Here is a 25,908-nt window from a genome sequence, read left to right as displayed (position 1 = left end):
CTCTGCTGCGGACCCTGATCTGTGAATCTAACTTCAACCAACCTATTAAATGCCGTTGAAAAAATGTATGGTAGTTGGGTTAAGGGAAAAAAATCCACAAGAGCCAGCGGCTACACATCAGAACGATCATGACCCTAACATTCCAACATCTTTTCTTCACTAATATTATAGCATACGGAAGAAGAAACATAAACTATGATTCACAATAAATGGCCGATCAGGACCATTATTTTTTATTTTCTTTATTACCTTTAAAATTCTCATATAGACCTTTGGAACTATCCAATAAACGGATTACTCTGATTCTTCAACTACATCCACAAGTAGACTAGCAGCTAGCAGGGGGGGGGGGGGGGGGGGGGGGGGGGTGTCTGCTGTTGATGACTGGATCAAAGTGCTCATTAAGGCTTCTTCCCACATTGGTGAACACCGTACAAAAGAGGCCGTACATAATCGTTCGGATTAATACCATTATATATAGTATTATACTACCCCAAATGAAAAGGAATTCCATGCACAAATCAAGACTTGGACCGTTCATGATCACGAATTCATCTAGATTTTCGCAAAGTGGCCGGTAAGATCTGTAAATAATTTTACAATATTATGTACATTATTTATTTCACGTAAACTTATACTTTCTTCCCATGTAGTTGAGCTCGAGCAGTCCAATTGCAACTTTCGTGCATGTATCATTTGGTCCAAAAGCCGCCGAACATGAGTTCAACATACGTTATATGTTTCAAAAACAACAGGAAGCTAGGCATGCATCCCTAGCTAGACGCACTAATCAACGCCACAACAGTATTTGAAAGCTCTACTACGTCCAGCTAGCTTTCAACCACATGCATGAGAAGCAAGAAGCATCCGACCAATAAGCGAAGGATCAGTACTTATAATTCACTACAATTACACCAAATAAAAGCTTGCCAAGCCATCATAAAACTACAAAAAGACTGCAAATACTTCAACAGAATAGCAACCTCAAATTAATTAACCACTACATACTTAGGTTCTGGTTCATAACTTAGCGTGCACAAGCAATATTGATACAGCCACCTTTCTGGGCAGTGAATCACGATCACCGTATTAGCCGTGGATATTCCCCGAGTCTTTGGAACAGACTCGATACAGACATTTCACCATTAGACCGAGAGGCTAACCGGCACAACCACTCGGAGTTTAAAGGAAAATGCTGACAGAAATTTAAAACCCTAATAATAGTACTACTACATAGAACATAAGCGTCGTTATCAAATTGTTCAGGCCGAAGAAACGTAACCCGAAGCTTTTTAGTAGGTCCACATGCAGTCAAGCTCAGTGGTACCCATTCCAATTCTACCGCCATCAGGCCCACGATCGCTACTGTCGACCTTTCGGTCCTCCTGCATTGGCCATGTACCAGCTGAGCTGCAGAGACCAAGCTCGGCTGAGTCACTGTGGAGCGGCAACGCCGAACCCGGAGACAAGAAGAAAGGAACTTGAAGATTCTCCTGCAACGACCTCAGGCTCGGGAACGCCGATAACCCGACATTTCTTGGGAATAGGGCGAAATGGTCGACTGACGCAATCGAAGGCCGCGGTAGAACGAGGTCATGAGAGCTGGGATTGAAGTTGGTGGCAGCAGCGGAGGCAGCTGCCGCGCCGATGGTGGAGAAACAGGACACGTGCTCCCTGGAAATTGAGCTGTCATACGAGCAGCCTTCACGGTCGTCAAGGGTGGCAGTGGAAGCGGCGGTGGAAGATGGGTAGGGAGAGGAATCAAGGAGCGGGGGGAGTGAGAACGAGGCGGGTGAGCTGGGTTCTGGATACAGATTTATAGCAGAGCTGAGGCGGGACTTCCTAGATCCAACACAACCGCCGCCGCTGGTGGTGGCTGCGCCGACGCCGGGTCCGCTCTTCTGGAACACCCGGGATATGACCCACTCGTCCTATATGAATAAAATTAATTCAGTAAATGGCATACAGCGAAAAATAAACACGAAAATTAATTTTAAGGCATGAATCGAACGAAAAAGATGATAAGCTATCATTATCTTTTCAAATTTTGCTAGCACCTATGCACCCGTCAATACAAGTGTTACTGTATAACCGGAGAGAAAAAATTCAATCGTAAATAATTCTATCCATTAATACGAGTAAACATTCAATAGAAAATACATTTTATTAAAAATAATCTTAATTTAAATTTAAAATATAAAGATAACAACATTTATATTAATATATAAATAGATACGCAAATTACTTGTTTAAATAGCAAAACTCAACCGGATAAATTGCGTGGACCATCATTTCGAAAGGTCAGACCTTATATACAATCACATACTACCGAGGATGGCAAACCAATGCTTTCCAAACATGAGTGACATGCGATGCCATCGACCAGTCATCCACCGATTGATGGCAAGAGAGAGAGAAAGAGAGAGAGAGAGAGAGAGAGAGAGAGAGAGAAGGCGGGCAGGTTTTGCAACTTGCAAAGGGCTCCCTGCAAGCAGGTGATCATAAATGAATGCTTTACTAATGAGGTACAACCAGACAGAACATGCAGCGTACAAAACTTGCATATGCATTAAAAATGTTTGAAGAGGCCGAAGAATGTACTAGTTTTCAAAATGCGAAGCGTTATGATTCGAAGTTTCGAACATCAATGTCTGAGCAAAGCTTTTAACATTTTCTGCAACGGAAATGATGCCATAAATCTCGCTTTCCAATATGCTGAAATTAGAGAACAAGACAGTACTCGGTGACATGCATATGCGATAGGACCAGCATTACTCCATTAACTTGAGACCTAAAGTGCCCGAGTACCACCATACAGCTTCTAAATTAAGCAGATGGAACAGTTTTATTAACCGCTACTGAGTACAGAACATGAGCAACATCTATCAATAGCACAACCAAATTATAGAGCTAACCTCACCAAACGTAACTGCAAGAACGCTGGTCATAGATACAATGCAATAGCTTATAAAGCGTATGATCAACTACTTCGACTCCAGTACGTTACCGCTAGGACTGTTTTCGACACCTTTGCGCTAGAAAGTGCAAATCAGTCTTAACACCGAGAGAGAGAGAGAGAGAGAGAGAGAGAGAGAGAGAGAGAACCTTAGAGCTCCTGGAGAGGTAATGGTAAGCAAATTTGCCTTCAAGCCGGTACTCGTGCATGACCCAGTTGCTCTTCTCTCCCTTTGGAGCTCTTCCTCTGTAGAACACCAACGTCTTCTTCATTCCCACAAGAGAACCAGTTTTTGAGCTGTAAATCTCCCTATCTTTCCCAGTAGCCTTCCAGTACCCAGCCTCAGTAGCCCTGTTTGTTCTGAGTCCAGTTGGGTACTTGCGGTCGCGAAGGCTGAAGAAGTACCACTCTTTCTCTCCCATCTTCGCTTTCTCTGACAAAAATAAAAGATTTGAGATTTTTACAAACTTTTCAAACTCAGGAGTCTTGTTTGTGAGTTGAATTGAGCTGGTTATGAAAAGAAAAAATTACCAGGTAGCTCCCATGGTTCACACTTGTTGAGGTCAACTTCAGTAATGGCTCGGCCGGTGAAATTACTGTCTAAAACTTTCTTGAGAAGGTAGTATGTGATCAGTTCTTCATCAGTTGGGTGAAAACGAAATCCAGGAGGCAAGTTGGCGTGACCGTTATCGATATAGCAATAAGACTCCATGGAAAGAAAGTTAAAAGTAACAAACGAAAGAAGCTTAGAGAGCAAAAAAACCCAAAGAGTTTGATGAGCTTTGCGAGGGTTATAAAGAACCCAGCAGGCGAGAATATTGCTTCCGAATCTTCAATAATCGGTGAAAATCAAATGAGAGGACGACAGGGGTTTACGAACTCAAAAGGCGAAATCAAATGGGAGGAGGAGTTGGGTGGTTTGGTTTGGTTGAGCCAGAGATTGTTATATGGGCTTTTCACAGATATTTGATGAATCGGATGGCAGAGGGGAAAAGGCGAAATAATAAGGTATGGTATGGCTGCAAAAAAATTGTCTGATTTCTCTGCCCTGTCCTCTTCTGTTCCTCTCACCACTCTCTCTCCGCTACTCTGACAAGGCCCTTATCATATCCACATAGCTGGACGGGGTAGAGAGAGAAAGGGAGTGATGTATGTGTCTGAGGGAGTGGGCTTGGGGTTCTGCTTTGAGTATGCGTGCGTGCGTGAGAAAATGTGCAGGTATTCCCCTGTCAGTGAAGAAAATGGAGGCAAGGGAACAAAAAGTAGTTTAATGAGAGTGGAGAGAGGACCTATTGTGAGAGAGAGAGAGAGAGAGAGAGAGAGAGAGAGGGGGGGGGGGGGGAAGATAAAAAGAAAGAAAGAAAGAGACTTTCACCGTGTATATATATCAATAAAGCTGTTTCATATCTCCTCTGTCAGCACAGTACATGTATTAAATAATCAAATAGACACAGCCAAGCCATTCTTATCACACGCCATCTTGTTTCTCCTCCCCAGTCTTGCTTTTGGTACTTCTCTCTCTCTGAGATACTGTTTCTCTCTGAGATACACTGATTATCGTCTCTGTTTTCGGGCATTTGTCCATTTGTTTGGATATTGACGTCCAGGAGACGAAGTTCGAAGAGCATATATAGTTGCTACAACCAATCAGATGATATGATTTCACTTCTTTACTATTTATTATTTCTATATATTACACAATATATTTTTTTATTTTAATTTTTTAAACTTATTAAATATTTCTAATCATCATTCGACATATTTAGTAAAAAAAAATATAATGTATAGTGTCTGAAATGATAAATAAAATTTTTCTTTTTTTTAATCACTGCTCCCATTCTTACTTTCGCTAGCAAGTGATACACATGGCACTTTTATGATACAGAGCGTACAGCAACAGTTTTGCGCACAAGACAAACAAGTTGTAAGCAAGCTGCGGAAAAATGAAAGTTTACCCGCCCGCCCTCATGTTCTAAGCTGCTTTTCGTGGCCTTCGTAGCTATTGGAATGGCTGGGATAATTGCCTGAAGCACGTACCCAGACATATTTTTTTACACGCATTATTTTCTTTCTTTTATGTACGTTCTCTGCATGCCTTAATGCAAGATAATGTACGATCACGTTGTTATCTATCTAATTTATATGGATTTTTTTCTGTTCTACTAATTCCTTTGCGATCGTTCTTATAGCAAAAGATACACAAGGCGGGAGTACTGTGGCTGTACTTGTGCCGCTGCATGTTGATGTTCCTGATCATCATGCTAAGTAAACAGTGAATATCGTGTGGGAAAGCGAGTGAGATATTGAATTCTATCAGACTATTACCAATCTCATTCGTTCCACCTCTCTGATTATGTTTACATGACTTGATAATCTCTGATGATCTGTTAATAATAATTTAAAATTAATAAATAGTAAATAGTAGTAAAAAAAATAATAAATAGTTTGTAAATTGTAGTTAAGTAATTTGAGACTATTTTATTTACCAAACATAACCTTAAATTGATTGATCGTATTCCGCTTCAGATTTTTTTAAAAAAGAAAAAAAAAAACTTGCAAAATTCCCAATATAAGTGACAGCATAAGAACAAATACATGACCATGTCCATACGTAGCAAATATATTCTGTTCTCTGCATAGGAAGTAAAACCTCATCATGGTGAGTATCAAGTCCAATGCCTTTATCTACTTTACAAATTTATACAAATATTTTGTAAAATTATGGACCTCATAAAAAAATTAAACAATTAAATTTTACAAATTTTTTCAAGATGTGGTCAACTTTTTTATAAAGAATTTATGTGGGATTTGTGGATTGGATGCTTGTGTATATCATTTTTCCTGTTCTATAGGCCCAGCTCCGTACAAAAGTTTTCAAAATAAAGAAAATGTTAACAAAAAGGGGAAAAAAAATAGTCTTGAAATGGATTTATTGATTTAACATTAAAAACCAGTTATTTTATTCTTAAATAGATTACACATTTTATATCACTTGAATTACAAATTTTAATTTAATAAATTCAAATCTCAATAAATATTTTTTGAAACAAATTATACTAAATATATATTTTATCAAGTTTCTCGTCCAATGAAACCATTAAATGAATTTTGGAGATCTCTAGAAAAATAATATTAGGTACAAGTTTCAAATAGACAAGTTTTATATAAGTTATTTGTAAAATAATAATTAATTCCATAGACAAAAAATAGTATTTTTTATACATTTCTTTTTAATAAGATTCATTTTTACAAAAATTTATTTATGAGAAATGCTAGACATCCCGTTTTGGGCTCCTTTTTTTTTCCGATTCCTTTTTTTTTATTTTTTTAGTTTTTTTAATTAGTGATTAAGAAAATATTATTTAATAATATTGTGAATTTTTTTCTTTTTTAAAAAAATCACATCATTTTTTAACACTTTTTAATATTTAAAAAAATCATAATATTATTAAACAATATTTTAAAAAAACTAAAAAACAAATAAAAAAAAGAATGGGGCAAAAGAAAAAAGCTCAAAATAAACTACTAAAAAAACTCCATTATAACCGCCCTATTTGACCGTCTGATAAAATTTAAAACGTGGCTATTTTTTATCTTCCTTTCCTAGAGTATAGGAAGAGTTGCTCTACCTCACTGTCAGTTGGTTTTCAAGTTTTCAATCCTTTTTTCATTTTTCTGTTCTTAATTTTTTAATGTATTTATATATTTAAAATCATTTTTTTAATTATTAAATAGAAGAAAAAAATTTATCGAGCGAAAGTAAAGTGGTACAATTTGAGAGAAAAAGTAGTTTTTTCGAAAGAAGAAGCGACACTGTGTGCTATAAATGTAGTTCATTTTATTAATTAAATTTTACACGAGTTCTGAAGCTGTGTGAGTTCAAAATAAAAATAAATGATTTCTCTATTTTTTTTTTAAATAATTAGGATCAGGATTTCAACCGAGGAAATGATTAAATTAAGCATGCATATGTTTGCATTGAACAATCCCATCCATCCATCACAATCAATGGCGTTGGGAGGGATTGATGCAATGGGATTTTGACACATCATGCTCGGATTTTGATTGCACAGCTCCACTTTCAGCTTTACATCAAATCATCCCTCCAATCCCCCCTTGTGTATTTCTTTGTCGCCACCCATTTTCATGCATTTTCCTACAAAATTTGTAGCAGTATTTACCCAACAAAATCTTAAAAAAAAAAAAAAAAAAAAAAAAACCGTCATTGTGGATGTAATTGAACCGCACAGACCCTCGTTTAAGCCGGCCGGTTCATTACGAATCCAACGAAGTAAATTGCTCTCTCTGGTTTCAGACTTTGCAGTAGAGCACACAACCTCGACTGAGTTGACTTTTTGACGTAAAAGACTTTCCTTTTTCTGTATTTCATCATTTGATAGCTTTTTATTTTTCCCAAAAAAGGAGTTTTTTATTTATTTAATTTATAAAATTGTTTTCTTTTCTAGATCTTTATAATATTATTTTCACGTCGATCGAGAGAGATCGCGTCGGCCTTGCGGATCGCGCGTGACGACAGTCGTAGGTCATCCCCCGCCGCCTCCACATACGGCGCGTTGTAGTGCGGGTCACTGACTTATGGCCACCACGGCTGGCCCATTGCTTAAAGCTCTGATGAGCAGTACGCCCACCTATGGCAGCCGCTGTTCGCAATAATCTTGCGGTCCACACCAATAATTTATGATCTGCCACCGTCCAGTTCGTCCTTGATCTTGACACGTCATACTCTCTCTCTTCTTTTGGAGACCGGCATTTTGTTCCGTTTATGGGCTTTTTCTAAACAGGAATTAAGATAAAAATAAAAATTGATTAAAATATTAATAAAATATTATTTTTATTTTATAATTAAAAAAATTATAATTATCAGATAAAATGATAATAATTATAAAAATAAACGATACTTTAAACTTTGCAAGTGTAACAGGTTAACCAGACTTGCATGCATCAATCACAAACACTGAAAATGTTAAGAGTATGGGATTATCAAGGATTAAGTTGAGATGAAACATTTGTTAATAGTAATGATTCTAATGAAAGTATTTGTAAATAATAATAAAATTATTTGAGTTAAAATAGTTTAGGGAATTTAGGGAAATAAGCAAAACAAATCCAATAAAAATGTTGTAAAGTTAAAATATTGTTTGAATACAATTTTTTAATATTATGTTTGTTTCGAGATTTAAAAATATTGAATTATTTTTTGTGTTTTGTTTAAAAGTTTGTAAAAGTTATAAATACTAAATAATGATTAGATAAAAAATTTAAAATTAAAAAGTGTTTGTATAATTTATCCCAAAGAGCCCATTTATCCAATGAGCTAAAATGTGATTGATGCACAAACCAGCGAAAGGAGAAAGAGGCCTAGTGCCCATGCGGAAAGATAGTAGGCATGGAATGATGAGACGTCAACATTTCTGACATCGCCCTGCAAGCACGTAGTGGAAGTGTCACACTGTTCTCAAGGGTAGACACGGAAGACGAATAGGGGTTCTGGTACTGCTTCATGTCCTTGACAGAGCACACAGAAGGCGGCTACCTCGTTATTAAGGCATCTGCCTCCTCTCAATCTGCTGAAGCACTTCGCACTACTACCTCTTCATTTCAGACCCCTTCAAAGCAATACAGCCGCTCTTCAGCTCAACACAGCCGCTCTACACATGTGTGTAGCAAACCTACGATGGCAGAGGAATAAAGTATAACAGACATACTTTCCATAGGACAGCTGTCTATTGTACATGGAAAAGAAATCAAAGTGTATACTTGTAATTGCTATAAATACATTACTGTAATAGAATAAGAAAAAAACAAGCGAGAGTTTTCGAAAGCAAATCAGACTCTGTCTTAAGCATTTTCTCGAACACCTCTTCTTCATTCTTTATACTCTGCGTTTGATATGGTATCAGAGAGCCAGTGACTAACGTCCAAACCAACAAAATGACAACTCCAGAAAAAATTTCCCACCCACCCACCAACATCTCGTCTGCTACACAATTTGTAAACATCAAACTTAACATTAAAAACTTCCTCCTCTGGAAAGCACAGATCGTGCCCTTCTTGAAAGGCCATCAACTCTTTGGCTATGTTGATGGCTCTATTCCTTCTCCCATAGCCTTTCTTGATAGAAATCCGAACCCCGAGCAAACGAAATGGGTCTTACAAGATCAGTTGCTCATATCCATCCTTAACTTTTCTCTTTCGGACTCGGTCCTTTCCCAAGTTTTAGATTGCATCACGTCCCATGAAGTTTGGACTACACTCCAAAACTTATTCTCGGCCAAATCCAATGCCCATGTGTTTCATACCCAATACCAGCTTGCTACTCTACGCAAAGGCTCTGAATCCATCACCAACTATTACAATAAAGCCAAATCTCTCTTCTCCTCCTTAGGGGCTGCTGGTCATACCCTTACGGACCAATAATTTTCCGTTTATCTGCTCGCTGGCCTTGGGACTGAATATGAGTCCTTGGTTACGTCTTTAACCACTCGTCCAAACCCTCTCTCACCGCACCAAATTTATAGCTTCTTGCTCAACCATGAATCTCGTTTGGCCCATCAGACTCAAAGTTTGCTTTCGGGTCCTCATTTTTCTACTAACACTATCACTTCCAAGTTTTCTACAGGTTCTCAGTCCTCCCATAGGGGCCGCAACTCTCCTTTTCGTGGTGGTCGTCGTGGCCGTATTCACTCAGCCGGTGGACGCAACACTGCTGCCTCTTCATCCAACTATTTTTAGAGCCAACTTGATACGCGTCTCTATTGCCGAGTGTGTAACAAGGCAGGGCACACAGCTCTTACTTGTTATTACCGCTTTGACCATGCTTATCAGGCCCTTGCGCCATCCTCTCTCACAGCAAACTTCACAGCACTGCCCCCTCATGCTTCGACGTCCAACTGGTTTCCTGACTCCGCTACAACTCATTACTTCACTGCAGATTTAGCCTCTCTGAATTTGGATTCCACACCATACCAGGGCTCCGACCAAGTGAGCATCGGTGATGGCTCCACCATACCCATCAAGCACTCGGGCTCGGCTCAACTTAACTCTCCCTCTGGCAAATTCTTTCTTCATAATCTACTTCATGTGCCTTCCATTTCTAGAAATTTACTCTTTGTTCGACAATTTTGCCTTGACAATCATGTGTACTTTGAATTTCAGAGTCTTTTTTTTTTTTTGTGAAGGATTTGGCTACCCAGGCGGTTCTACTCAAGGGACTCGTTGAAGACAGGCTTTATGTTCTGCCATCCACCATTACTGCATCTCGATCGCCATCTACATCTTCTCTAAAAGCCTTTTTGGGTTCCCGTACTTCTACAACTCAGTGGCACCAAAGGCTTGGTCACCCTTCGACCCGTGTTACCAATCTTACCATCCAGCGTTTTAGTCTTCCTACCACCTCCACTCGTGAGCCAACTTTCTGTCCAAGCTGCACAACAGCAAAGGCTCATGCACTTCCTCACCCGATATCTCCCACTACCTCCTCTGAACCTTTCAAGTTACTTTTTGCTGATGTATGGGACCCTGCCCCAGTTTTATCTAGTAATTCATGTCGTTTTTATTTGTCCATCTTAGATGATCATTCCAAATATCTGTGATTTTTTCCAATGCAATCTAAGTCCAATATTTCTTCAATTATTCTTGATTTCCTCCAATATGTGAGTAATGTTTTTTTCTAAGAATGTTGTCTCTATTCAAACTGATTAGGGAGGAGAGTTTCGTCCTTTGCGACCTATTTTTCAATCCCGAGGAATTATTCATCGTGTTTCTTGCCCTTACTCTCACCAACAAAATGGGAGTATTGAGAGACGCCACCGTCACATTGTTGAGACCGGACTCGCTTTGCTCTCTCATGCATCCATCCCACAAAAATTTTGGGCCAAAGCTTTTCAAACGGCCACTTTCTTAATCAACCGCATGCCAACCCCCTACTCAACAACAAATCTCCTTTCGAAGTCTTAATGGGCCATCCTCCAGACTATCTCTTTCTTCGAGTTTTTGGATCTTCTTGTTGGCCCAACTTAAGACCTTTCAATAATCATAAACTTGACCCAAGATCCAAAATGTGTGTCTTTATGTGCTATAGCCCAGATCACAAGGGCTATTTTTGTTATCACATTCCCTCTGGTCGTACATATATTTCCCGGGATGTTGTGTTTAATGAAAATTGTTTTCCATTTGCTGCACCTCTCAATCCTGATACTTCGGTTCCTAACAGGCCCATTGTCCCCCCCTCACACCTGTTTTTATCACTCCCTTCCCTCAAATGGACATCTTGCCATCTCAGCCCATACAATCTACCCTTTCACCCACGTCCTCGGCCCAAAGCCCATCAAAACCCACATTCATTCCTTCTTCCTCTCAGAACCCTACCTCACATTTACCTTCTGCCACCGCCAACTTCAATCCCTCGAGCCCTCACAGTCCCTCAAACTCGCCTTCTCCTCTCCTCACTCAACAACCTTCTGCCCCCTCTCAGCTTCCCTTACCACCTCCTCCTCACCCCATGGTCACTCGCTCACAAGTTCTCAAGCACTGTCCCAAACAACGTACAGACGGCACCATCCCTTGGCCTCCACCCCGACCCTCTCTATCTCTCACGGCAACTCTACCTTTCTCTCATTCTTCGAACCTTCCACCTCCCGAAGAACCCTCTTCATTTTCGAAAGCCTCCAAATATCCGGAATGGAGATCTGCTATGTAGATCGAGTTCCATGCCCTCTTAAAAAACCAAACCTGGGACTTGGTCCCTTTCACCCCCAATCTCAATGTCTTAGGTTCAAAATGGGTCTTGAAGACCAAAAGGTACGCTGATGGAACCTTAGAACGCCGTAAAGCATGGCTTGTTGCAAAGGGATTTCATCAACAACCTGGAGTTGATTTCTCAGAAACCTTTAGCCCTGTCGTCAAGCCCGTCACAATCCGAGTCCTTCTTGCTCTTGTTGTCACGTCCGAATGGCCACTCCATCAATTTGATGTGCAGAACGCCTTCTTACACGGGGACCTTGAGGAGGCTGTCTTCATGCAACAACCGCCGGGTTTCATCAATTATGATCATCCCACACATGTTTGTACGCTAAAAAAATCTCTCTATGGTTTAAAACAGGCCCATCGGGCCTGGTTTGCAAAACTCACTGATAAATTGCTTCATTTAGGTTTTCATGCTTCTCGATCTGATAGTTCGCTGTTCATATTGCAAACTAACTCTGACTGCATTTATATTCTAATTTATGTTGATGACATAATTGTTAAGAGTCTTTAGTATTTAGCCTTTATTCGTCCTGACTTGTCTTATGCTGTTAACAAAGTCTGCCAGTACATGCACAGCCCTAGAAATTCACACTGGCAGGCAGTAAAAAGAATTTTGCGTTATCTTCAAAATACTCAACACTTAGGCTTATTTTTGTCTCACTCATCTTTTGTAAAAAATTATGCCTTCTCTGATGCTGACTGGACCGGATGCCCAGATGATCGGAAGTCTACAAGAGGTTTTTGTGTATATCTTGGTGCTAATCTAGTTTCTTGGGGTTAAAAAAAAACAAGCAACCATTGCTCGCTCGTCAACCGAGGCTGAGTATAAATTCGTTGCCAACACGGCATGCGAAGTTATTTGGGTTCAGTCACTGTTAAAAGAACTTGGTATTTTTCTGTCTGATTCTCCTGTCTTGTGGTGTGATAATTTAGGAGCAACATATTTGTCAATGAATCTTGTACTTCATGCCCGTACCAAACACGTCGAGCTTGACTATCACTTTGTGCGTGAGAGGGTTGCTGCAAAAACACTTCAAGTCTCCTTTCTGTCCAGCACAGACCATCTTGCTAACATCTTGACTAAGCCCCTCTCTACCAACAGATTTCTTCAGCTACGATTAAGCCTCACACTTGCCAATGTGCCGCTTGAATCGCGGGAGGGTATTAAGGCATCTGCCTCCTCTCAATTTGCTGAAGCACTTAGCACTGCTGCCTCTTCATTTCAGACCCCTTCAGAGCAATACAACCGCTCTTCAGCTCAACACAGCCGCTCTACACATGTGTGTAGCAAACCTACGATGGCAGAGGAATAAAGTATAACAGACGTACTTTCCATAGGACAGCTGTCTTTTGTACATGGAAAAGAAATCAAAGTGTATACTTGTAATTTCTATAAATACATTACTGTAATAGAAGAAGAAAAAAACAAGCGAGAGTTTTCGAAAGCAAATCAGACTCTGTCTTAAGCATTTTCTCGAACAGCTCTTCTTCATTCTTTATACTCTGCGTTTGATACTCGTCAACCTGCCATAAGGACGTGGACTTGGGAGGCCGCGCCACATTAAAGACGACAACGTTGTAACAGATGCGAAAGACAGACACTTCTAACGTGGGATAGGTAGGACCACCTCGACAGACAATATAAAATCTGAGCACCAAGTTAGAATTACAGACTTACAATCTTTTATACACTGAAATTCTCTCTAAAAGCTAGAAACTGGCTTAAGCATCGTGGGTGTTTGATGAATGTTGAGTCTCCACTCTTCTTGCATTGTGAGAATGGTGATTGGTGTACGAAACATATTATCAAAATAAATTTTAAGAAATTTTGAGGCAGTATAAGATAATATGGGCTATGTTTTCCAAACAACCTAGGCTTGAGTGTTTTTTTTTTTTTTTTTGTTTTTTTCACGGCCACGAGGAGTACAGGAAAAATACAACTACTGAGTTCTGACCGGATGATAACATGGAATGGAGCATCATCTTATTGCACTGGCCTTGTGGCTGTGGGAGATTCCTATCATTTCCGTGCTTCCAAACAGATACTTTTAAGAAAGTATCAGCATTTATACTACCAGGATTCCAATGACGTGATACCCCAAGTCTCCTAGCAAATCAATCTTAGCCCATTAGAGTGATTGAAAAGGGTATTATCGATATGGACTTTCCATAACTAATTCCTTAGAGTTTACACGTATGGCATGCTACGTACAATTTTCCTTTCTCACGGGCCACATATGGGTATCTGTATATTCCAACCCCCCCCCTCCCCCCGTTTTTTAAGAAAAACTCGTGTTGCAGAAATGTAATAATATCTGAGCTTGGGCCAAGTTGGGCTTGGCCTTGAATGTTAACGCACTGAGCATGCCTACTACTATTGATTGATTGGATTTGTTTGTAGATTTTTCAACAAAAGAAATTAATTATTTTTTTTTTTTATCCAGCAATCCCAATCACATTATTTATTAATACTTGTATCAGGCAGGTTTGGGACTTAAATAAAATATAAATTTTCTATCTCATTTCATTTCATTCCGTTTCAATCACATTCTATCTGGTTTCATTTCATTTCTATCTTTATTTAGATAAGGCCTTGTTTGGAAAGTGAATTGAAATGATAATTTTATAAATAATAATAAAATAATTTATAAATAATAGTACGATAATTTGAATTTAGTATTTTTTAAATTTTGAGAGAAAAGAAAAAAAAGTTAATAAAAATATTATAAAGTTAATATAATAATATAATTTTATAATATAATTTTTATTTGAAAATTTGAAAAAGTTAGAATTGTTTTTTATTTTTTATTTGAAAGTTTGAAAAAAATTGTAATAATTAATTTAAAAATTTTGTATTTAAATTATATTTAATAATAAATGAAATTAAATGAAATGAAGTCAAATAGAAATTTTATGTTTTATCTAATTCTCCAAATCTGTGTAAGTCAAAGTATAATAATAATTATTAATAAATAATGTGATTGGGATTGCTGGATAAAAAAAAAATTAAATTAAATATAACATTAACCATCGATGATGTCATTTGGGGTTTTGGTTGTTCTCTTTGAGCACGAGGAAGAAAAATCAACGCCGCATGTCACAATCTCGTACACGAAATCTTTAACCTAAAAAATGGATTTAAAAAGGACAGACGACAGAGAGACAACGTATGGTACTTACCACGTGCACTGATAAGGACGAGGGTGGGATCGCATGCTTCTCACCATATTCGTGTACGTGCAGATGTTGGAACTGATCATTTTCGATCTGCTTCTCAGGTCACAATATTATAATTTGTTTGTTGAAAAAATAAATAAACTCAATTTATAATTACTCTTTTTTAATCAATTATAAAAATAAAATTTAATTAATAAATAGCTAGTTAGACGTGGAACTTGTGTAATTTATTTATTTTACACAAATTATTATATTTTTTCCTCATATGGAATGGGGTAGTACTCATGCATGAGTTAGCACATGCTATATATATATATATAAATATATATTTATATATATATATATATATATATTATCACTTTGAAGCCATATCTATATACGAGTGCTCGCACCGCTGGCGGCTTACAAACTTGTATTTTTATTTTTTATTTTTTTTGTTTTCATAATTTTTTAATAGTTTTGAATATTTTTAAAAATAAAAAAAATACATCATTACACTAAAAATGATTTCTTTATTCATTAAGTGAAAAAATAAAAATAAAAATAAATAGACGAGTAGTCAAAGTGAGGGAACAAAACATAAACAACAAAGTAACGTTTTTCATGTATATATATTAATAGGGAGCATGCATGCATGGCCTTGATCTCCACTCAACCTCCCCTGAGCTGCACTTCATCTGATTGGTTATCGATCATAAGCGATTCAAGTTGGATAGACGTTTAAAAATAGTCCTCTTTATATAATAATAATAATAATAATAATAATATAAAAACTTATCTTTCGGCTGAATCATCCCAACTTATCCAAATGGCATATCCGCAGCTGTGGGGGGGAACTTAAACGCACGTTACTTCTAACCTAAAAGGCAGCCATTCTCTATAATTGATCAGTCGACGTACGTTGTTCCGGTCGGCATCGATCGATCGAGGGCTAGCATTTCGCCGTTTTGTCTGGGCAGCAGGAAGCTTCGATTCAGTACCTCACACTTCGCTCGCAGGTTGTAAGTTACTGGTTTTTTACGTTAATATATCGATATGCCTCAAACGTAATCTTGAGTTCATTTTCTGCCAATTTTCTATGATGGATCATGAAGGCTCTATATCTAGCTGCTGAAGCTAATTAAGCTTCAACCCCTAATTAGGTATAGCAGCTAAACTTGCATGAATATTCATGGTTTAATTTGCAAATATTCATGATTTACGACAGTACTAGCGAGCTAGTACTGGTTCTAAACATGTTCTTCACTCGATGATGATGATCATCAGTACTTGGTGATCTTTGTTGGGGAACCATGTCCTGGCCTTTATTCTCATCTTCACGCTGAGTTTTTAAGCTAGCAAATCTGTGGTACAGATCAAAATATGAGCCCTAGCTAGCTAGCTTATTCAGTCTCTGAGGAAGCTGGTTTAGAACCCTTCATGCATGGCAGTTCTGGCACAAATTGGATCGACACACAGCTGCTAGCTAGGTTCTGTACCTTATGACTTTAATATGACCATGAATTCCCAACCATATTATAGGAAAATGCATATATCTTGGACTTCATAGCTAGGTCGTGAAAACGACGGGAAGAAAAAGAAGAGAAACATACCATTTATATGTCTTTAATAGTTCCAACTGATCTCACCCACCTCTAATTAACAACTAAAATATCAACCGAATTTTTTTTAATATATAAAAAGCTGGATGAAATTAGTTGTCGGTGCATATTTACATTTCTTAATTAAATTAGTCTATTATCTAGATAATTTTCTAATAATATTTCGTATATAAATATTCTTGATGAGAGTAATTTGTAATTATTTATTTTATTTTCTATTTTTTATAGCCCTTATTCAAATTATATAAACAGGCTCTCATGATAATCTGCATATTCTAGAAATCTTAATTATTTCTAGAATAATTAATTATTAGAATTATAAAGAGCATTTCGTCGACTATAACTATTTATTAGAATTAAAATTATTACTTTTAAGCTCAATAATAAAAATTTTTCCAAATCTCGGGAGATCGTGTGGATGGCATCTGTAAAATAAATTCCTAAAATGCAACGGTGCTTTGAAAATCCAACGGTACGTACGGAGGAGTGGAGTCATGGTATTGGTATCACCCTCCGATGATCACGCGGACAGTAGGGAACGAATTAAAGTGAAACGATAGCATGAAAGTAGATGATGTCTTGGATTTGACATCTTGTGATTTGACCCTACCGGTATGAGAGTAACGATAGATACACGATATTGCTCATTTTTTAAAAAAAATAAATTTATTGTTAAAAAATATTTCTTTATATAGATCTCTTTTTTTTTAAAAAAAAAAAAATATATATAAAAACTATATACTTTAAAGATGTAAATATCATTTCTAAACCTACCATAGTCGAATTACGGTTCGATCATGATCTATTGTTATTGTTGCCTTGTGTTTTTTCTATTTAACCGTCCAGTATAAATTTTTTTTTTTCATATTTTTTTAACATATTTAAATATATTTAAAAAATAAAATAAATATATCAATACACTTAAAATTATTTCGTTAATCACTAAATAAAAAAAATAAAAAATAAAAAAAATAAATTTTAACTAACAGTCAAATAGAAGTTGTCAAATTGAGAAAGTAAATTAGACTTTCTCTTTTTTTCAAATGCATGGGTGGATGCGAACGTCCTGTTTGCATGATGGAACTGAGATCATGGGTTCGACCAGATCTCTCCTAAAAAAAATACAAAATTCCTTGAGTGGGTCCAAGTACTTCAACCTTTGAAATCTCTTCGCTTTGGCGGCACTTCAAACTTGCTGACGAGGTCACGGTTACCCCGATGGCAACATGCATGTTAATAAATTTACGTGCATATGTTTGTTGAACACGTGGCCTATATGTACGTTACATTCACATGATGATTGGATGGATGAGAGAAGACAAATTGATGAACATGCATGGACCTCGTGGGCTTATGATATTTAATAGGGCATGGTTAATCTTTTTACATTAATGTTATGGGCCATATATATATATATCATTAATCTTAATAATATTTATAGTTAAAAAAGGCCCATCAACCATACTAGCTAATACAAGTTGTAATTAATTCAATTAACATGTTCGCTAAACGGGGCTTATGTTTATAGTGGGATCTGGATCCATCCAAAGAAGACTTATTCTTAAATTATTATTATTTTTTTTTCGTCTGATATGTCAAGGATTTTTGCTAAAATTCTACTTCGACTGAGCCCAGATGCAATGAAATGGGCTTGGGCCTAGATAAACTCTAATTAAGTTCGTAGGGAGTTTATCTCATGTTAAAAAATAAATAAAAATTAATTGATAGATGTAAATCTAAAATAGATAAATTAGTTATGCTACATACGATTACTTTTACATAATTTTTGTATACTCAACTGATGTGATTGGTTAAAATAATTATTTTATATTAAAAAAATAATACAACCAATCACATTAGTAGAGTGCAAAAAATTTATGCAAAAATAACTACATATAGAGTTTTAATTTATAAAAAAGTAACTCATTAAAATAAATAGGTTTTTTTTATATTTTTTAATGTGGGATATATTTTTGAGTAATGATACACAACACTTTTCACAACATTTTTCACAACACATATGTAAAATGAAAGTATTTTTGTAAAGTCGTATTACTGTTATATGGTATTTTAGAATAGTACCTCTCATTTTAAAAATATGTAAAAATGATTGCATATAAAATTTTAATTTATAAAAAAATAACTCTTATTAAAATAAATAGATTTTTTTATATTTTTTAATGTGGGACATATTTTTTAGTAACGATACACAAACACTTTTCATAATTCCTTTCATAATACATAATATAAATGAAGATATTTTTGTAAAGTTATATTACTATTTTATAATATTTTACAATAATATCTCTCATTTTAAAGTACGATTGTAAAATATATTGTGAAAAATATTGTGTATTGAGAAATTCTATTTACAGTCTTAAGTGAGAAATTGCATGTATAATTTTATTGATAAATTAGGATAAAATGAAAAAATATTATTTTAAAAAAGATATTATTGTACTTTAAAATTTTTTTTAAATATAACTAGATGAGTTTGTATGAATAATTTTAAAATGAAGATTGTATGTAGACTAACTCTTGTGTATTTATCATTTTTCTATATTTTTTGTACAGATCATTTCTAAAAGAAAAAGAGAGAGTTTTCCTCTAGTACTCTGACAAGTTTTTATTTTATTTTCGAGCCTTCAAATTTGGGTCTATAAAATCGGAGATGGCGTTCATAAAAAAAAAATTGCCTTGGTGTTTTTGATAAAGGGACTGAAACCCACTCGGCCACGTAACTCCCTGTTTTGTTTCATGCAAAGCCGTCCAACTTCAACGTGTGGCCTTCGTGCTGTTTGTCCTTGTTCACCATTCTACAACTCTCTCTCTCTCGGTCCATCTCACACTTCAACCCAGAAATCCAAAGCCGCAGCCCCCACAAAAAAAGTCACTGGCCAAAAACACCAGAAAATACAGGAAAAACTCATGGAAAGTAGAACTCTCAACCATGGAGTGGACACGGCTTCAACCATCACCATCAAAGGTATCCTTAGCCTTTTAATGCAGAGCATCGATGAAAACGACAACAAGAGGGTGATTTCCTTGGGTATGGGTGACCCTTCTGCTTATTCATGCTTTCACACCACCCATGTTGCTGAAGAAGCTGTCGTTGATGCTCTTCAATCCGAGAAGTTCAATGGTTATGCACCGACTGTTGGTCTTCCTCAAGCTAGAATGTAAGATTTTAGTCTCTGGGGATATTACTGCTGCAATTTTGTTGATTATGTTCTGTGTTTTCGAGGGTTTTGTCAGCGGTTTTTGAATTTCTTGATTTTATCGAGCTCGAATCCTAGTTATCTCGGAGTGCTGGCTTCGGCTTGTTGGATTCTTTGTGTCGCAACTTCGTAGGGATTTGGTTTTAATTTGGAATGTAATGGAATGGTTTAGTTGAGTTATTTCGTCGGTACAGAACCTTTCAAAATATAATATTTTGTTTGAATATTTTAAATTAGCTTTGTCTTATTTGAAACGAATGATACTTTACTAAAATGCTGAAATGAAAGTAGTATTATTTGTACAAGAGCTATATTTTTAACAATACAAGTTTTAAAAATTTTTGTCTAGAAAGCCAACATAAGAAACATAGCCCCATTTCAACAGTGAGATAAGATGAGATGATATGATTTTAGATAAAAGTTGAATAAAATATTATTATAATATTATTTTTTAATATTATTATTATTTATATATTTAAAAAATTAAATTATTTATTATATTTTGTGTGAGAATTTAGAAAAGTTGTAATGATGAGATGAGATTAAACCGTTTTTGTATTCAAATGGGGCCTTAAAAAATGTATTTTTATGCGTACAAACCATAGTATTATGTGAATCCCTTGGTCTATAAAGAAAAATTCTATTTAGCATCCCACACACCACTCCTCTTTTAAATTTTTTTTTTCATTATAATTATTTAATATATGGATGATGAGTAGAAACTTAATTAGTTTAGGAAGAATAAAATAAAATAAAAAAAATATAAATATGTGGTTTAGAATTGGTGAACTATAAAGAAAATTATTCGCTCAGCACAACTTAATTAGCTTTTACAACTTTGTATTCTCCCTTTTCCTCTAAATAAATGTGCTAGCTTATATATTCAGTAATATGGCTCTTTTTTCTTAGATTTTTTATTTTTATTGTTTTTTTAGTGTACATAGGCTTCGCCTATACATTATTTTCTAATAAAACTTCTTATTACTTGTAAAAAAAAAACTTGGCTCTTTTTTGAATTCAACAGAGCGATCGCTGAGTATTTGTCTCGTGATCTTCCATACAAGTTATCAGCTGATGATGTTTTTATCACATCTGGTTGCACACAAGCCATTGATGTTGCGCTGGCTATGCTTGCCCGCCCTGGTGCAAATATCTTGCTTCCAAGGCCAGGCTTCCCAATTTATGAACTTTGTGCTGCTTTTAGAAACCTTGAAGTTCGGTATTTTGATCTTCTACCTGAGAAAGGCTGGGAGGTTGATCTTAATGCCATTGAGGCTCTTGCAGATCAGAACACAGTTGCCTTGGTAGTTATCAACCCGGGGAATCCTTGTGGGAATGTTTATAGTTACCAACATCTAAAGGAGGTTAGTAGTTTAGGGTATGGCTTCAAGTGCCAGAAACATGCTTTCATTCACTGTAAATTGTAGGCATTGTATAATAAAGATTGGTGTTACTAGCTAATTGTTTGTATACTGTACCTAGATTGCAGAAACTGCAAAGAGGCTCAGAACTCTTGTAATTGCTGATGAAGTATATGGACACCTTGCTTTTGGGAAAAATCCGTTTGTGCCAATGGGACTTTTTGGGTCAGAAGTTCCTGTTCTCACTCTTGGGTCTCTGTCTAAGAGATGGATAGTGCCTGGTTGGCGACTTGGCTGGTTTGTGACAACTGATCCCGCTGGCATGTTTCGGGAACCCAAGGTCTCTCTCTCTCTCTCTCTCTCTCTCCCTGGTTTGCATGAAGTTGTCATAGTACACCTTCAGTAGGGCTTCATACATGTGAACTTCATAATTTTCAACTATTTGACAATAATTCCATCGTCTACAAGTGGTATGGAGACGAGGTGGAACAGTCATACATTGCATTAGAAGAATTTGTGTTCAGTAGGAATGACCTTCCTTCCACAACACTTGACTGAACTTCATCATTGTTATGTGTTGAATGTTTCGTTTCTGAACTATAAACGACATATAGTATTGAAAATTTTCTAATTCTCACTGCCCACAGCCAAGATTTAGTAGATTTTCTAATCTTGTGGATCTAAATGCTGTCAGTGATACCCATCACACATTTCCCCCCCTCCATTCACTTTGAAACTGTTGGTAATCCATACTACTACTATTTTTTTTTTCCTCAGATTATCGAGCGTATTAAGAAGTATTTCGATATTCTGGGGGGCCCTGCAACCTTCATTCAGGTTTGTATTGTATATGCTTGTTTTCAAATGCTAGAATGCAGAATAGTTTTTTTCCCTTTCATTTGTAAAATTGCTTGCGTTCAGATAATGCACCTCATAGTTTCTGCCACCGAACCTGCTAATACATGGGTGGAAACTGGGTTTTTGAAATATGTCAATAATTTATGAGCTTGAGCTAGACAAAGCTTGAACACAGTGTACTCATCGTAGTGATTGGACAATTCGGAATACCGTTCCTTCTACTTTGAAATGTCTAAACTAATTTGAATTGAAAGTGCAAATTTTGGAATCAAGCAATGTCATGTCTATAGTCCATACGCTTGTTCTAATTTCTCTTTCTTGTATTTTTGGCGTGTTAGGCAGCAGTTCCTCGCATCCTTGAGCAAACCGAAGAGGTTTTCTTCAAGAAAACTATTAAATTACTGAAGCAGGCATCAGATAATTGTTATTATAAGATAAAGAAGATCCCTTGCATTACCTGTCCACACAAACCAGAGGGATCTATGGCTGTAATGGTGAGTAGAGACTTTGCATTCCTCTTTTCATTTAGATTAATGGATTTTTTTTAGAGTTAGTGTTGTTTATTTTGTTTTTAACATCGTTCAGGTGAAGCTGAATCTTTCACTACTGGAAGACATCCGTGATGATATTGATTTCTGTTTCAAGCTGGCCAAGGAGGAATCTATTATCATTCTTCCAGGCAAGAATTGAACCATTAAACAAATTTCCATGTCTTTGCTGCATTCTTTAATGTTTATGATTGGTACTGTTGTTCTCTTGGAGACCCTCAATTTCTCCCTTTCAATTAAAATCAAACTCCATTACTTGTGATCCAAAGGGTGATGAACTTACGAATATGAGATTTTATAGATCTCTAAACTCTTCAGCATTTCCAATTTTGTTGTCTTCCATCCTCGTCTTAAGGACATACACACACATACTCTAAAAGTCAAGGATATATAATCTTTTCTTCTATATTCTGATCTAAACAGGCTTAAAATGCCACAAATATTTCACTCGCAAGATGGTCCTATGATCTATCCCATATTCTAATTATTATTATTATTATTATTATTATCACTCCTTTTCTAACTCATTATGTTCTTTATAAAGTTGATACAACAAACAATCCTTTCCAAATAACGTAGTTTCTTGGGAAAAAAACTTGGTTGCTTGAGAAGGTTGTATCATACACCCACAAACACAGATGGAGTGGTTTTACCATGTCCTGTCAGTTAAGTTATTTTGTTTCCACTAAATGTAAGTTGATCATCTTTTGAGCAACTTATAGCTGGTCAGGGGACAGTCTTCAGAGAAACAGGGCATTCAAGCCTGGGAAGATTGCATACCATTGATTTCTTTTTTTTTTTTTTTTTTAATTGTTTATCCTGGAGAAAAACATCATTAAGAACTTGAAATATATTGGTCTAAATACTTTGAAAGTCAAGGTCTAGCATTTAATTTTTTTCTCTTTGGGGTTAGGAGGGAATCATTACATTTTTCAGAATAGTGGGTCTGAGCTGGTGAATGGTAACTAGCAGCTCTGTAATTACTAACCCTAGTATGACATCTTTTGTTTGCAGGAACTGCTGTGGGGCTAAGGAATTGGCTCCGTATTACTTTTGCTGTTGATCCTTCATTTCTCGAAGAAGGTTTAAGGAGGACACAATCCTTTTGTCAAAGACATGCAAAACAGTTATGAAAATACAAAACTACCAAAGCTTATTATGGCTCTTGTCAATTGTCATACAAAATATCTTCCAAGTCTCCCTTGTATTGATTTGCATTCATACAAGGGAGACTTGGAAGAAACTTTCTTAAAGTGCAAAATCTACGGAAAAAAGGGGTAATGTATATACATATTGTGGGGAATTATACAAACTGTCTCCCTCAAGTTATACATCAGCTGTACGCAAATTTATTGATTCTGATACCTGATCATGTTCTAACTCTTGCTTACTCCTTATTTGATTAATATGTTCTTCAAGCCAAAATCAAAAACGATTATTAAATGCTTGATGAACTAGAAACCCTAATTAGAATTTCTCCATATATATATATATAGTGTATTTTCGTACAACTGCATATGTATTTTGCTGCATATCATCTGCAGCTTCGTGAATGAAAGAATGTTGTCGAACCACGTAAATATTGTATTTGTATGTGATTAGTTTCATTTTTCGCTTTACGTTCTCTTATCATTTTCAACACGCATGACATCTACTCCAAACTGCAATGATGCAAATCACTGTGTAAACCATGGGCATAGTTATATTTTTATCTTTATTTCTTTCGAATTAAACCCATGTTCTCCTATCTGTGGTGGATACAAATTTATAACTAAGCCAAGACAACTATAATTTTGTGTGCGTGTGTGTTTTTTTTTGGCTTTGCTTTCCCAGCTCCAGTTTATTCAAAGATTATGGATTCCAAACATGGAGAACAGACGAAACCAGGAAAGTGCCAAAACGATTCTAATAAACATACTAAAGAATGAGTGGAACAAAGTGTTTGCTATTGAATCTCTGATAATGCCAATCGACTTGTCTCAGCTTCTGGCCATACTTTTCTTAGTCGGAAGACGTAAGAAGTAAGAACTCTAGAGAATAATGTGCAGTGAAGAAGAAGTGCCCAAATGAGTTCATGCCGTTAAATAAAATATTATTAAAATATAATTTTTTAATAATATTATTATTTTAAAATTAAAAAAAATTAAATTATTTATTATATTTTACGTATAAATTTAAAAAAATTATGGAATGAAATGAAATATTTTCACCGTGGTTTAAAGACACCTCAATGCGCACACCGAGTGCCAGCCGACGCTTCAAAGTTATCAAATATTAAAATATATAATTTAGATTTGAATTGAAGTGGTTTATGAATAGTAAAATAAAAATTGAATTATTTATTATATTTTATGAAAGAATTTAAAAAAATTATAATGATGAGTTGATGTGAGTTTTGATTTAAAACGAAATTATTTGACAATGATTTAACGCGTTCTAAGCTGAACTACCAAACGTTGTTGATAATCCGTGGTCACTATCCCCAGAAATCGAAGTTGGCGTGGGGGAACTTTCGGTGAGAGAGCTAAAATCCACTGGGCTTAGCTACAAAAACAAACAAGGAAAAGTCTTAAGGCAGGCAGTCATGCGCACCGATGTGCACGGAGTGCTGACATGGAATGAATTTAATGAGACGGTGTGTTTCATTTTAGTCGTCTGGAGTGGGAAAGAAATTTGGATCGAATTGGAATCTGAAGAGAAAAAACGCAACGCACCGTTTCGCCCATCTCACCTTCTCCTTCATCCCACCTTCTCCTTCATCCCACCTTCTCCTCCATTCTCGCATCCCACCTTCTCCGTGCTGTCTTGCCTATCACAGAAACCTAAAGGCTCATCCATTCTCACCGAAACAGTAAGGCTCTCTCTTTTCTCTCTTTCCATTCTCTATTTCTCTTCACTTCAACATTGTCGATTCTCAGTCTCTCCTTCGTCAAATTCCATTTTTTTCTTTGAGATTGTTATGAACCCTAACCCTAAGCAGATGTCCTCTGCCCTTTTTGGTTCCAAATCCTAACCCTAATCAAATTCTATTTTTGGTTCTGAGCCCTAATCCCTACAAATCCCTCTTCTCCGTCAACGCAATTCAACGTACAGGTATCTCTCTCTCTCTGCTTCTCTCTCTTTGCTTTTTATATTTTTTGCTTGATCTGAGGAAATGTGGGAGCTGTTTAGTGATGGAGTTCAGTCTATGAGGATGAACTACTATCCTCCATGCCCTGAACCAGATAAGTATGCACTGTAATTTGTATGCGCACTATATGAAAAACTATTCTAATTGTTGCGATTCTTGCTGGGTAGTCAGACTACAATCAAATCTCTCCTTTGTCTTTTTGAAGATTGATCAGAATAATGCAACTAATTACGTTAAGAAGCTGGACCGAGTACTTATAGATTTTGGACTTTTAAGCATCTCAAAGATCATAT

The 25,908-nt window shown here is 36.3% G+C and overlaps 3 protein-coding genes across 5 annotated transcripts in view; 2 read left to right on the top strand and 1 right to left on the bottom strand.

Moving 5' to 3' along the window:
- Window positions 1-966: 966 nt before the first annotated feature.
- On the bottom strand, window positions 967-4,275 carry LOC121234657 (protein CUP-SHAPED COTYLEDON 2-like). The gene is made up of 3 exons (XM_041130690.1): window positions 3,488-4,275; window positions 3,106-3,389; window positions 967-1,931 (listed from the first exon to the last, which is right to left on the bottom strand). Exons 1-3 carry the CDS (start codon window positions 3,666-3,668, stop codon window positions 1,293-1,295), a joined length of 1,104 nt encoding a protein of 367 aa, XP_040986624.1. The 5' UTR covers window positions 3,669-4,275; the 3' UTR covers window positions 967-1,292.
- The window catches only part of LOC121234658 (D-amino-acid transaminase, chloroplastic-like), a 31,430-nt gene continuing 7,073 nt past the window's right edge, over window positions 1,552-25,908 (top strand). The window contains exons 1-2 of the mRNA XM_041130695.1: window positions 1,552-1,556; window positions 3,890-3,898. The gene's annotated coding sequence lies outside the window, so the exon portion shown is untranslated. The remainder of the gene's footprint in view (window positions 1,557-3,889; window positions 3,899-25,908) is intronic.
- LOC121234656 (probable aminotransferase TAT2) lies at window positions 15,692-23,839 on the top strand. Of its 3 annotated transcripts, none has more exons than XM_041130689.1 (8): window positions 15,692-15,897; window positions 19,360-19,679; window positions 20,743-21,082; window positions 21,201-21,419; window positions 21,857-21,916; window positions 22,276-22,431; window positions 22,523-22,616; window positions 23,500-23,839. In XM_041130689.1, the coding sequence occupies exons 2-8, from the start codon at window positions 19,429-19,431 to the stop codon at window positions 23,616-23,618; spliced, it is 1,239 nt and encodes a 412-aa protein (XP_040986623.1). In that variant the 5' UTR covers window positions 15,692-15,897; window positions 19,360-19,428; the 3' UTR covers window positions 23,619-23,839. The 3 variants fall into 3 exon arrangements, with proteins under 3 accessions (XP_040986623.1, XP_040986622.1, XP_040986621.1); XM_041130688.1 differs by having other exon boundaries at window positions 19,216-19,679; XM_041130687.1 differs by lacking the exon at window positions 15,692-15,897 and having other exon boundaries at window positions 19,132-19,679.

The sequence above is a fragment of the Juglans microcarpa x Juglans regia genome, chromosome 6D, assembly GCF_004785595.1.
Source record: "Juglans microcarpa x Juglans regia isolate MS1-56 chromosome 6D, Jm3101_v1.0, whole genome shotgun sequence".
Taxonomy (NCBI): Eukaryota; Viridiplantae; Streptophyta; class Magnoliopsida; order Fagales; family Juglandaceae; genus Juglans; species Juglans microcarpa x Juglans regia.
Note: the sequence above shows the minus strand (reverse complement) of the source record. Positions and strands in the feature narration are given on the sequence as shown.